Below are 13,944 nucleotides of genomic sequence, written 5' to 3' on the forward strand. Positions count from 1 at the left end.
CACAATGAGCTAGATTCAGGTAGCTCGGCGCATAGTTTTGCCGGCGTAGCGTATCGAATATACGCTACGCCGACGGCGCGCAGAGAGCCCAGAGCAGTATTCACAAAGCACTCGCCCCGTACGTTGCGGCGTAGCGTTAATATGGTCGGCGTAAGCCCGCCTAATTCAAAGTAGGCTACATTTAAATTAACCGTGACCCCATGTAAATGAAGGGCCGATCGAACGGCGCATGCACGCGCATGATCAAAATCACGTCGCATATACTCCCTAAGATACGTCGGCTCAATGCTTTCGACATGAACGTCACCTACGCCCAGCCCCATTCACGTACGACTTACGTAAAGGACGTAAAATTCAAAAATTTGACGGCTGTTCCGACGTCCATACCTTAGCATGGGTTGCGCCACCTATAGCAGGGATAACTTTACGCCTTACGTAAACGGCGTATATTACAGCGAAGGGCGCAAGTACATTCGTGAATAGGCGTATGTAGGTCATTTACATATTCTGCGCCTAAAACAACGGAAGCGCCCCTAGCGGCCAGCGTAAATATTCACCCAAGATCCGACGGCGTAGGAGACTTACGTCGGTCGGATGGAGCCAGAATTCAGGCGTATCTAGTTAAGAGAATAGGGCGCATAGATACGTCGGCGCATTTGTTCACTTACGCTACGTATCTGTAGATACGCCAGCGTAAGTGTTCTGTGAATCTAGCTTAATATTTTTTACTTTTCGCTATAATAAATATCCCCAATTTTTTTTTTTTTAAAAAGCGAATTTTTCCTCAGTTTAGGCCGATACGTATTCTTCTACATATTTTTGGTAATAAAAATCGCAATAAGCGTTTATTGATTGGTTTGCGCAAAAGTTATGGCGCCTACAAAATAGGGGATAGATTTATGACATTTTTATTATTTCTTTTTTTTACAAGTAATGGCGGTGATGTGCGATTTTTATCGGGACTGCAACATTATGGCGGACACATCGGACACCTTTGACACATTTTTGGGACCATTGACATTTATACAGCGATCAGCAGGGCTGTCTTAATGAGAGGGCACACCTGGGCACTGCCTCATAATGGGCACAGCAGGTGTACAGACCTGGGAACTCAGCACAGGGATGGTGGGAACCCCTCATAATGGGCACAGCGGGTGTACAGACCCGGGAACTCAGCACAGGGATGGTGGGAACCCCTCATAATGGGCACACCGGGGGTGCAGACCCGGGAACTCAGCACAGGGATGGTGGGGACCCCTCATAATGGGCACAGCATACAGCAGGCTGACATCCATGATTACAGGGAACTCAGCAGCCTGTCTGAGTGTTGAGCATTCAGTTGTTTCCAAACCACGATTTCTGAATGCCAAAAACTCGGGCAGAATCCTTAAGCTCTATGCCTGTGGTGCCAGCCTTCTGTTTGATGGGCTTGGGGCCGCTACTGGAAACTGCTTCTAATCCGCGCTTTGGGCGAAAGAGTTCCCGGGAAATTAGGAGAGGAACGTAATGGAGGGGAAAAATGACAGTACACATTTGGCAAATCGTGGAATACTTGTAGTGACTTTAAAAGATAATTCAGTAAACAAAAAATATCTCTCTCTCTCTCTTTCCCTCATTCTCTCTTTTTCCCTCTCTCTCTCTCTCTCTCTCTCTCTCTCTCTCTCTCTCTCTCTCTCTCTTTCCCTCTCTTTCCCTCTCTCTCTCTCCTTCTCTCTCTCTCTCTCTCTCTCTCTCTTTCCCTCTCTCTCTCTCCTTCTCTCTTTCCTTGTCTCTCTCTCTCTCTCTCTCTCTCTCTCTCTTTCCCTCTCTCTCTCTCTCTTTCCCTCTCTCTCTTTCCTTCTCTCTCTCTCTCTTTCCCCCTCTCTCTCTCTTTCCCTCTCTCTCTCTCCTTCTCTCTTTCCTTGTCTCTCTCTCTCTCTCTCTCTCTCTCTCTCTCTTTGCTTCTCTCTCTCCTTCTCTATCTTTCTCTCTCTCTCTCTTTCCCTCTCTCTCTCTCTCTCTCTCTCTCTCTCTCTCTTTCCCTCTCTCTCTCTTTCCTTCCCTCTCTCCTTCTCTATCTTTCCCTCTCTCTCTCTTTCCTTCTCTCTCTCCTTCTCTATCTTTCTCTCTCTCTCTCTTTCCCTATCTCTCTCTTTCCTTCTATCTCCTTCTCTATCTTTCTCTCTCTCTCTCTCTCTCTCTCTCTCTCTTTCCCTCTCTCTCTTTCCCTCATTCTCCCTCTTTCCCTCGTTCTCTCTCTTTCCCTCATTCTCTCTCTTTCCCTCGTTCTCTCTCTTTCCCTCGTTCTCTCTCTCTTCCCCTCTCCTTTCTTCTCTCTCTCTTTCCTTCTCTCTCTCTCTCCCTCTTTCCTTCTCTCTCTCTCCTTCCTTCTCTCTCTCCTCTCATTCTCTCTCTATAGCCTTCTCTCTCTCTCCCCCTCTCTTTCATTCTCTCTCTTTCTTCCCTTCTCTCTCTCTCCTTTCTCTCCCCTCTCTTTCTTTCTCTCTCTCCTTCTCTTTCCTTCTCTCTCTCTCTTTCTCTTTCATTCTCTCTCGTTCCTTCTCTCTCCCTCACCCACTCTCTCCTTCTCCTTCTCTCTCTCTTTCCTTCTCTCTCTCTTTCCTTCTCTCTCTCATTCTCTCTCTATCGCCTTCTCTCTCCCCTCTCTTTCCTTCTCTCTCCTTCTCTCTCTCTCTTTCCCTCTCTCTCTCTCTCTCATTCTCTCTATCGCCTTCTCTCTCCCCCTCTCTTTCCTTCTCTCTCTCTCCTTCTCTCTCTCTCATTCTCTCTCTATCACCTTCTCTCTCCCCCTCTCTTTCCTTCTCTCTCTCTCCTTCTCTCTCTCTCTCTCATTCTATCTCTCTCTCATTCTATCTCTCTCCCCTTTCTCTCTCTCTCTCTCTCTCTCTCTCTCTCTCTCTCTCTCTCTCTCTCTCTCACACACACACATTTGTGTAAATATTTTCTTCTATCTTTTCATGTGACAACACTGAAGAAATGACACTTTGTATCTACAATGTTGTGTAGTGAGTGTACAGCTTTCATAACAGTGTAAATTTGCTGTCCCCTCAAAATAAGTCAACACATGGCCATTATTGTCTAAACCACTGTCAACAAAAGTGAGGACACCCCTAAGTGAAAATGTCCAAATTGGGCCCAATTAGCCATTTTCCCTCCCCGGTGTCATGTGATTCGTTAGTGTTACAAGGTCTCAGGTGTGAAAAAAATTCCCCTGGAAAACATGTGAAAGAGAGCTTAAGGCTCCACCTATTGGCTGCATACAAGAATACATAATATGAATTTATAAAATGTCATTGATAATTAAAGAAGAATTCCAGTTATGGATATTTTCACATAGTAACAGTGGAACCTCAGATTACGAGGACAATCCGTTCCAGGAGAATGCTCGTAATCCAAAGCACTCGCATATCAAAGCAAGTTTCCCCATAAAAGTCAATGGAAACTAAAATAATTTGTTCCGCATTGACTTTTATGGCATGCAATACCACATGTGGCCAGAGGTAGGGGGGGGGGCTCCGCCAGAGAGCCTCGTAAATACTCGAGGACAGCTCGGTTGAACTTGAAAAGTCTCGGGAACTCGGTATTTCTGAGTTTTTACGAGAATTTCCCAACAGCTTAGATTGGTTCCAATTGGCTCTGCTCGGCTCTCCTCTGGCCAAATGCGGTACTGCACACCTCTGTGGCTTGAATCCTGCTCATTTTGTGAGACAACACTCGCAAACTGACTCAGAGTAAAAAAAAAAATAATGCTCGTATTGCGAAACGCTCGTTAGCCGCGTTACTTGCAATACGAGGTTCCACTGTACATTGGTCCAGAGGGGCAGTGCTGTCAGCCAGTCAGGTGCAATGAGTGAAATGTTGGAAGCTTGCAGGAGGAGGAGAGAGCAGAGTGCTGATCTGGTGTTTATCTGCATTGCATAACTCCAGTCAAGAAATGACGGTCCCCCTGTGCATGCGTGGCAGGGGGGCGTCCGGATCATAAGACAGAAAAAGAAATGGATGTCTAGGAGGGGGAAGCACATTGTATATATGAACTGGTGGTTTTTCCTGGACTGACTTCTGTTTTCCGTACATTGTGCGTCTGTGTTCTGTCTGACTTTTTATCTCCATCTGCTGAATCCAAATCTTCTTATTTCAGCATCGCTGGGAACGCTGGAGTTCGAGCTTCTGTATGACCCAGAAAAATGTATCCTGCAGTGCAGCATCCTGAGGGCGAAGGTGAGTCCCTGCCGATCGATCGCTGTGTTCATAGTTCTATATGGAGGGCATAGGCGTGCGCACAGGGTGTGCCAGGTGTGCCTGGGCACACCCTTATCACCCTGTGTGGTGCAGATTGCATTGAATTATACTGCGTTAAACGCGCACTAACGCACAGGAAAATACAGCATTAAACAACACATACACCGAAATATACAACGTTAAACATGCAGTAATGCACAGAAATATACGGCGTTAAGTGTGCAGTAACGTACAGAAATATACTGCGTTAAGTGTGCAGTAACGCACAGAAATATACTGCGTTAAGTGTGCAGTAACGCACAGAAATATACTGCGTTAAGTGTGCAGTAACGCACAGAAATATACTGTGTTAAGTGTGCAGTAACGCACAGAAATATACTGCGTTAAGTGTGCAGTAACGCACAGAAATATACTGTGTTAAGTGTGCAGTAACGCACAGAAATATACTGCGTTAAGTGTGCAGTAACGCACAGAAATAGACCCCTGATATTTCACCAAAGCACCCTAATGGGGCTCCTAAAATAAATATATAATAAAACTAAAAAACTACCAACACTGGCCCAGATTCAAGTAGAATTGCGCGACATTTGCGGGGGAGCAGGGCAAATTTGCCCGGCGTAAGCGCGCGCAAGTTAAATGATCCCGCCGGGGGCGGGAATCATTTAAATTAGGCGCGCTCCCGCGCCAAGCGTACAGCGCATGCTCCGTCGGGAAACTTTCCCGACGTGCATTGCGGCAAATGACGTTGCAAGGACGTCATTTGCTTCTAAGTGAACGTGAATGGCGTCCAGCGCCATTCACGTTTCACTTACGCAAACGCCGTGAAATTCAAATTTCACGGCGCGGGAAGGCCGGCTATACTTTAGCATTGGCTGCCCCTACTATTAGAAGGGGCAGCCTTGAGCTAAAAGTAGCCGTACGGAAACTCCGTACCTGGCTTGCGCGGGGCCCGCGCAAGCTTGTGAATCAGTGGTAGTATGCAATTTGCATACTACACGCTGATACACAATGGGAGCGCCCCCTAGCGGCCCCCGCAAGAATGCAGCCTAAAATCTGCAAGGCATAAGAGCCTTATGCCGTGCAGATTTTAGCCTGCAGTCGGTGTAACGAGGTTCCTGAATCAGGAGCACTCGTTACACCGGAGCAAGTAAGCACTAGGCCACTGTCCACTGCCCTACTGACACCGTCCACCGCTCTGCTGACATCATCAGTATACTGTATATACACATGCAAATATGTTTGAGCTTTGGGGTGCACACCTATGATGGAGGGTAAGGTCCGGGTGAGGCAGCAAACTACGGCAGTGGGGTCCGTGGGGCAGCAAAAAAAGTGATATTTACTTGACATACTCTGTGTTACCCAAAGAGAAAACAGCAATCTTTTTAATCCTACCTGTACTTATCTGCCAGTTACATATGCAGCTGCTGCTTCCTGCTTAGAAGTGCTGCACAATGGCTTCCTTTATTCTGCCAGACAGGGTCTGTCTCATTGAAAACTCTTATGTTTGCTGATTGGTCAGAGTTTGAGGTTGGCTATACGGGGGTACACATAAAATATACCTCCCATATCCCATGATGAAGCAAATTGATGATCCCTGAAACGAGTTGAGAATCGTCCCACCCCCCCGCAGTAATCAGCTCCAGACATGTGCACTGCCGAAAAATTAGTTTGTTTTCGTTTCATTCTTTTTTTATTTTTTTCGGGTCATTCGTTATGATCGCAATTTGTAAATTCAAAAATTCGGAAAAATTTGTAAAACTTTGAAAAAAATTGTAAATTCGAAAAAAATTGTAAATTGAAAATAATTTGTAAATTCGAGAACCCAAAGCTTGGAAAATCTGAAATAATAACTGATAATAACTTAACTATTACTAACTAATAAATTATAGGTATTGGAATTTCCTTTCAAATTTGGCTGTTAGTGAACGTAACGAATACGAATTTATCCGAAGTTACGAATTATCCGATCTAAACAAATGGAACGAAACAAATTTATAATAATAAATAATAATACTAAAAACGTTTTATTATTATTATTATTATTATTATTATTTATTATTAATTTGTTATACACATGACTTCCAATTTTATTTTTATTTTTTAGGTTTGCTGATCAGTGGTTGTTTGAGGTTGGAAAACATAAATTAATATATCATAATAATTGAAATAATAATAATAAAATCGAAATAATAATAACTAAATAAATAAATAAATATAATAATAATAATAATAATAATAATAATAATAATAATAATAATAATAAATATACCTACAAATATCTATATACATGACTTCCAAAAATGTTTTAGGTTTGTTGATCCGTGGTTGTTTGAGGTTGAGAATCATTTTCCTCAAAACTGCAGTAATCAGCTCCAACTGAATGGAATACATAATATATAAAAACATAAATAAATCATAATAATTAATTTATTTAAATAATAATAATAATAATAATATTAATAAAATCGAAATAATAAATAATAACAAAATAAATAAATCTAATAATAATAATAAAAATAAATATACCTACAAATATCTATATACTGTACATGACTTCCAAAAAAACGTTTAGGTTTGTTGATCAGTGGCTGTTTGAGGTTGGATATACGGGGGTACACATGTAATATACCTCCCATATCCCCTGATAAAGCAAATCTATGATCTCTGAAACGTGTTGAGAATTATTTTCCTCCCACTGCAGTTATCAGCTGCAACTGAATGGAATACAAAATATATAAAAACATAAATAAATAAATCATAATAATTTAAATAATAATAATATTAATAAAATTGAAATAATAACAAAATAAATAAATCTAATAATAATAATAATAAAAAATATATATATATACCTACAAATATCTATATACATGACTTCCAAAAAAACGTTTAAGGTTTGTTGATCAGTAGTTGATTGAGGTTGGATATACGGGGGTACACATGTAATATACCTCCCATATCCCCTGATAAAGCAAATTTATGATCTCTGAAACGTGTTGAGAATTATTTTCCTCCCACTGCAGTAATCAGCTGCAACTGAATGGAATACATAATATATATATATATATATCTATATCTATATATATTTTTATATATATATATATATATATATATATATATTTATTTATATATATATATATATATATATATATATATATATATATATATATATATATATATATATATATATATATATATATATATATATATATATAGATAGATATAGATATATATATATATATATATATATATATATATATATAAAACATAAATAAATAAATCATAATAATTTAAATAATAATACAATTAATAAAATCAAAATAATAAATAATAATAACTAAATAAGTAAATATTGTAATAATGATAATAATAATAATAATAATAATAATAATAAAAAAAAATATATATATACCTACAAATTGAGTTCCACCAAGTTCCCCCTGAAAAAAAAGCCCTGTATGTATGGGGGTACACATGTACTATACCTCCCATATCCCCTGATAAAGCAAATTTATGATCCCTGAAACGTGTTGATAATTTTTTTCCTCCCACTGCAGTAATCAGCTGAAACTGAATGGAATACACAATATATAAAAACATGAATAAATACATCATAATAATTTAAATAATAATAATAATATTATTAATAAAATCAAAATAATAAATAACTAAATAAATAAATATAATAATAATAAAAATAAATATACTGACAAATATTTTTATACATGACTACCAAAAAAACGTAATAATAATACAAATGGCTATATGGGGGTGCACGTTTTAATATATTGAATAGATTTATCTATTTAGCTTTTATGTTCTTTTTTTTAATTATTATTATTTTAAGATTTATCAAAAATAATTTTATGGCATCATTTTATGTCATTTTAGCTCCTGAAAAGTCCCTTTTAAAGAGAATTTCTCTTGGAATAAATTGGGCTTGGTGTGACCGAGCGCGGGCGCATTGCAGTGCATTTTTCATGCGTTCCCACGTGTTGCGCGTAGGGCAGACCTTTTAATTCGATGAGCTGCCCCCACATGCATGAGATGCGGAAACGAAGGCCCCATGCAGTTTGACATGCGTTGGCAGCCTGCGTCTATGTTGACCCCCCCGACCAGTTTTTGGCGCGGCTCTGACTCTTCTGTATCCGACACGAAATAAAAGGTTTTGGGTCGGGGTGAGGCTTGGAGGTAGGTCCCAGGGGTGGCTCCTTCTGAGGACTCCTTAATAATACTCCAAATCATTTTTCATATCGGAAAACATTATCCAGTCCTGAGCCGACTTTGTTTGCCATATAATTGCAGCTGATATTAGACACTCATAATGAAGAAGCTAAAATTCAATTAGAGCGGATCATTTATTGATGCGTCTCCCCCGGTGAGACGCACGGCGTGCGAGGGACGGAACATCTTCCCGGCGTGTCTCGCTCAGCGTGGAATAGACAGATACATGAGAGCGCCGCTGGGGTGGGGGAAGGGGCACATCTGCTACCCGCTGACCCCTCCGCAGACATATTACTGCTTCAACTCTTTGGGCCAGATTCAGAGAAGAAGTACGCCGGAATATCTGCTGATACTCCGGCGTACTTTCAAATTTGCCGCGTCGTATCTTAATTTGTAATTCACAAACAAGATACGACGGCATTTGGCTAAGATCCGACAGGCGTACGGCTTCGTACGCCTTCGGATCTTAGGATGCAATACTTCGTCGACCGATGGGTGGAATTCGCGTCTTTTTACGCGTCGGGTATGCAAATTAGCTGATTACGGCGATCCACGAAGGTACGCGCGTTCGTCACATTCTCTTACGTCGTCGCTAGTCGGTTTTTCCCGTCGCAAACATAAGCCTGCTTTTTCATGGCTTACATTTAGACCAGCCATGTTAAAGTATGGGCGTCGTTCCCGCGTCGAATTTCTAATTTTTTTTTTTTTGCGTAAGGCGTCCGGGAATACAAAAGTACGTTACGCACGTCGCCGTTCAAAAAACACGTCGGGGCGCCGTAATTTCGCGCAAAGCGCGGCGGGAAATTTCCTAACGGAGCATGCGCAGAACGTTCGGCGCGGGAACGCGCCTAATTTAAATGGTACACGCCCCATTTGAATAAGGCGGGCTTGCGCCGGACGTCTTTGCGCTACGCCGCCGCAAGTTTACAGGCAAGTGCTTTGTGAATCAAGCACTTACGCCGAAAACTTGCGGTGGCTTACGTTACTGTGAGATACTGTACATACCGCTACCCTGAATATAGGAAATGATTTCCGTTCGCGGTGTAACGCTTGTGTTGCAGGCTGTTATCGACCCCCCCCCTGGTAATGACACGACAGGTGTGATTTATACCGGGATCGCCATGCCCTGTGTTCACCAGAATCAATAACCAATCCCATCCCTTCCACTGCAATAATTCAATTTTCAGATGGGGGCGCCGGAGCGGAGCCTGCAGGGAACAGTCCGTCTGTGAGGGGAGGGGGGGTGGGGGGTTAGAGAGTGTAATGTAATGCGTCTGCCTGCCCTTCACACCAGCTGAGTCGGTGAGCGCTGATAAAGCCGAACGGCGTGTTGCATTCCCACGCAGGGCATTCCAATGTTCTGCTACACATCGCAACGTGCAGCGGCGCATAACAAGTAGGCGAGACGCGTTTTGCACAGGCCATGGCAGCCCATTCAAACGAAACACAGGGAAAAGGTCACTGCAGCATTTTAGAAATGGCGGTCCACATGTGCGGTGCGATTTCCAGCGCATGTGGTTGGGCCATTAGGATTAATGCCACCCGGACCTAACTAACGCGTTTTTCTGTGCAGGTGGTTGCGGCTGCAGGAACGGGTGCGGACCCCCAGTGGGGACCACCCACCCAAATGTCAACCTAACAATAAGCCAATTTCACACCTATGCAGTTTTCTTTTGACCCGCAGTGCGTTTTGCATTTTTGCACACGCAATTTTATTGCATTTTGCATTTTTTATGCTTTTTTTTTTTAATATAATTCTTTATTCAAAGATTTTTTCAGTTATAAAAAAACATATAAACTATAACAAGAGAAGAAATAAACCTATCTATGTATTTTTTTTTTTTTTTTTTACCTAGTTGTTTTTGCTTTTGACCCGCAGTTCGTTTTGCATTTTTGCACACGCAATTTTATTGCATTTTGCTTTTTTTTTTTTATATAATTCTTTATTTAAAGATTTTTTCAGTTATAAAAAAACATATAAACAATAACAAGAGAAGAAATAAACCTATCTATGTATTTTTTTTTTTTTACCTAGTTGTTTTTAGGCAGATTAACCACTTTAACCGCTTCAGCCCCCGGACCATTTTGGTGGTCAATGACCGGGCCACTTTTTGCGATTCGGCACTGCGTCGCTTTAACAGACAATTGCGCGGTCGTGTGATGTGGCTCCCAAACAAAATTGGCGTCCTTTTTTTTCCTACAAAAAGAGCTTTCTTTTGGTGGTATTTGATCACCTCTGCGGTTTTTATTTTTTGCGCTATAAATAAAAAAAGAGCGACAATTTTGAATAAAATGCAATATTTTTTACTTTTTGCTATAATAAATATCCCCCAAAAATATATATATATAAAAAAAAATGTTTTACACAGTTTAGGCCGATACGTATCCTTCTACTTATTTTTGGTAAAAAAAATCGCAATAAGCGTTTTTTGATTGGTTTGCGCAAAAGTTTTATAGCTGGATTCAGGTAGATGCACGCATTGTTACGGCGGCGTAGCGTATCGTATTTACGCTACGCCGCCGTAAGTCAGAGAGGCAAGTACTGTATTCACAAAGCACTTGCCTCCTAAGTTACGGCGGCGTAGCGTAAATGGGGCCGGCGTAAGCGCGCCTAATTCAAATGAGGATGAGGGGGCGTGTTTTATGTAAATGGGTGGTGATCCGACGTGATTGACGTTTTTTACGAACGGCGCATGCGCCGTCCGTGTACATATCCCAGTATGCATTGCTCCAAAGTACGCCGCAAGGACGTATTGGTTTCGACGTGAACGTAAATTACGTCCAGCCCTATTCGCGAACGACTTACGCAAACGACGTAAAAATTTCAAATTTCGAAGCGGGAACGACGGCCATACTTAACATTGACTAGGCCAGCTATTTGTTCGACTAACTTTACGCCGGAAAAAGCCATACGTAAACGACGTAAAAAAAATGCGCCGGGCGCACGTACGTTTCTGAATCGGCATATCTAGGCATTTGCATATTCTACGCCAAACTCAACGGAAGCGCCACCTAGCGGCCAGCGTAAATATTGCACCCTAAGATACGACGGCGTAGGAGACTTACGCCGCTCGTATCTTAGCCTAATTTAAGCGTATCTGGTTTCCAGAATACGCTTAAATTTAGGACGGCGTAGATTCAGAGTTACGTCGGCGTATCTACTGATACGCCGGCGTAAAGCTTTCTGAATCTAGCTATTAGAGTCTACAAAATAGGGGATTGTTTTATGGCATTTTTATTAATATACATTTTTTTACTAGTTATGGCGGCGATCAGCGATTTTTATTAGGACTGCGACATTATGGCGGACACATCGGACACTTTTGACACATTTTTGGCACCATTGTCATTTATACAGCGTTCAGTGCTATAAAAATGCACTGATTACTGTAAAAATGACACTGGCAGGGAAGGGGTTAACCTCTAGGTGGCGCTGAAGGAGTTAAGTGTTCCCTAGGGAGTGATTCTTACTGTTAGGGGGGGCGTGGCTACACGTGACATGTCACTGATGAACGTTCCCGATCACAGGGAACGGTCATCAGTGACAGTGTCACTAGGCAGAATAGGGGAACGCCTTGTTTACAATCGAGTTCCCGTGACCCGCGGCCGCACTCGCGAGGCATGCAGACCCGGGAACTCAGCACAGGGATGGTGGGAACCCCTCATAATGGGCACAGCAGGTGTACAGACCTGGGAATTCAGCACAGGGATGGTGGGAACCCCTCATAATGGGCACAGCAGGTGTACAGACCCGGGAACTCAGCACAGGCATGGTGGGAACCCCTCATAATGGGCACAGCAGGTGTACAGACCTGGGAATTCAGCACAGGGATGGTGGGAACCCCTCATAATGGGCACAGCGGGTGTACAGACCCGGGAACTCAGCACAGGAATGGTGAGAACCCCTCATAATGGGCACAGCGGGTGTACAGACCCGGGAACTCAGCACAGGGATGGTGGGAACCCCTCATAATGGGCACAGCAGGTGTACAGACCCGGGAACTCAGCACAGGGATGGTGGGAACCCCTCATAATGGGCACAGCAGGTGTACAGACCCGGGAACTCAGCACAGGGATGGTGGGAACCCCTCATAATGGGCACAGCAGGTGTACAGACCCGGGAACTCAGCACAGGGATGGTGGGAACCCTTCATAATGGGCACAGCAGGTGTACAGACCCGGGAACTCAGCACAGGGATGGTGGGAACCCCTGATAATGGGCACAGCAGGTGTACAGACCCGGGAACTCAGCACAGGGATGGTGGGAACCCCTCATAATGGGCACAGCAGGTGTACAGACCCGGGAACTCAGCACAGGGATGGTGGGAACCCCTCATAATGGGCACAGCAGGTGTACAGACCCGGGAACTCAGCACAGGGATGGTGGGAACCCCTCATAATGGGCACAGCAGGTGTACAGACCCGGGAACTCAGCACAGGGATGGTGGGAACCCTTCATAATGGGCACAGCAGGTGTACAGACCCGGGAACTCAGCACAGGGATGGTGGGAACCCCTCATAATGGGCACAGCGGGTGTACAGACCCAGGAACTCAGCACAGGGATGGTGGGAACCCCTCATAATGGGCACAGCGGGTGTACAGACCCGGGAACTCAGCACAGGGATGGTGGGAACCCCTCATAATGGGCACAGCAGGTGTACAGACCCGGGAACTCAGCACAGGGATGGTGGGAACCCCTCATAACGGGCACAGCGGGTGTAGAGACCCGGGAACTCAGCACAGGGATGGTGGGAACCCTTCATAATGGGCACAGCAGGTGTACAGACCCGGGAACTCAGCACAGGGATGGTGGGAACCCCTCATAATGGGCACAGCGGGTGCACAGACCCGGGAACTCAGCACAGGGATGGTGGGAACACCTCATAATGGGCACAGCAGGTGTACAGACCCGGGAACTCAGCACAGGGATGGTGGGAACCCCTCATAATGGGCACAGCAGTGTACAGACCCGGGAACTCAGCACAGGGATGGTGGGAACCCCTCATAATGGGCACAGCAGGTGTACAGACCCGGGAACTCACCTATAGGGACTGTCAAGGGGTGTGACTCTCCAGCATCCACCAAACACTGAGATCTCAGTTCTGGGTGGACTGTGAACATTCTCTACAGACATATAACTGAACTCTCTCTTGAGGAATGTTTTTAGTGGTCTCTTCCTAGCACTGGACCCGTCTATGGCGTTCAGCCAGCTGACATTCGCGGTTGCAGGGAAGCCAGCAGCCTATCTGGGCTCCGAGCCTCCAACTGTTTGCAAACCACGGTTAGCAGATTGCCGTGTGCCAAAAGCCCAGACAGCCTCTCCAAACCCTGAGAACGGGGCTCCTTCCTGGCAGAGTGCGGTGCCAGCCTTTCCGCTAGACGGGCCCCGGGGGGCCTGCTGGAGACCGCTTCTAATCTGCACTCCGGGCAAAAGAGTTCCGGGTAATTAGAGAGAACCGCAATGGACGGGAAAAATGACA

General features: G+C 43.8%; 1 protein-coding gene across 1 annotated transcript in view; it reads left to right on the forward strand.

Moving 5' to 3' along the window:
- Positions 1–13,944, forward strand: part of DOC2A (double C2 domain alpha) — an 82,241-nt gene that overhangs the window by 24,014 nt on the left and 44,283 nt on the right. Inside the window, exon 2 of the mRNA XM_040356119.1 lies at positions 4,139–4,218. Coding sequence (XP_040212053.1) covers positions 4,139–4,218 — 80 coding nt within the window. The remainder of the gene's footprint in view (positions 1–4,138; positions 4,219–13,944) is intronic.

The sequence above is a fragment of the Rana temporaria genome, chromosome 6 (assembly GCF_905171775.1).
Source record: "Rana temporaria chromosome 6, aRanTem1.1, whole genome shotgun sequence".
Classification (NCBI taxonomy): domain Eukaryota; kingdom Metazoa; phylum Chordata; class Amphibia; order Anura; family Ranidae; genus Rana; species Rana temporaria.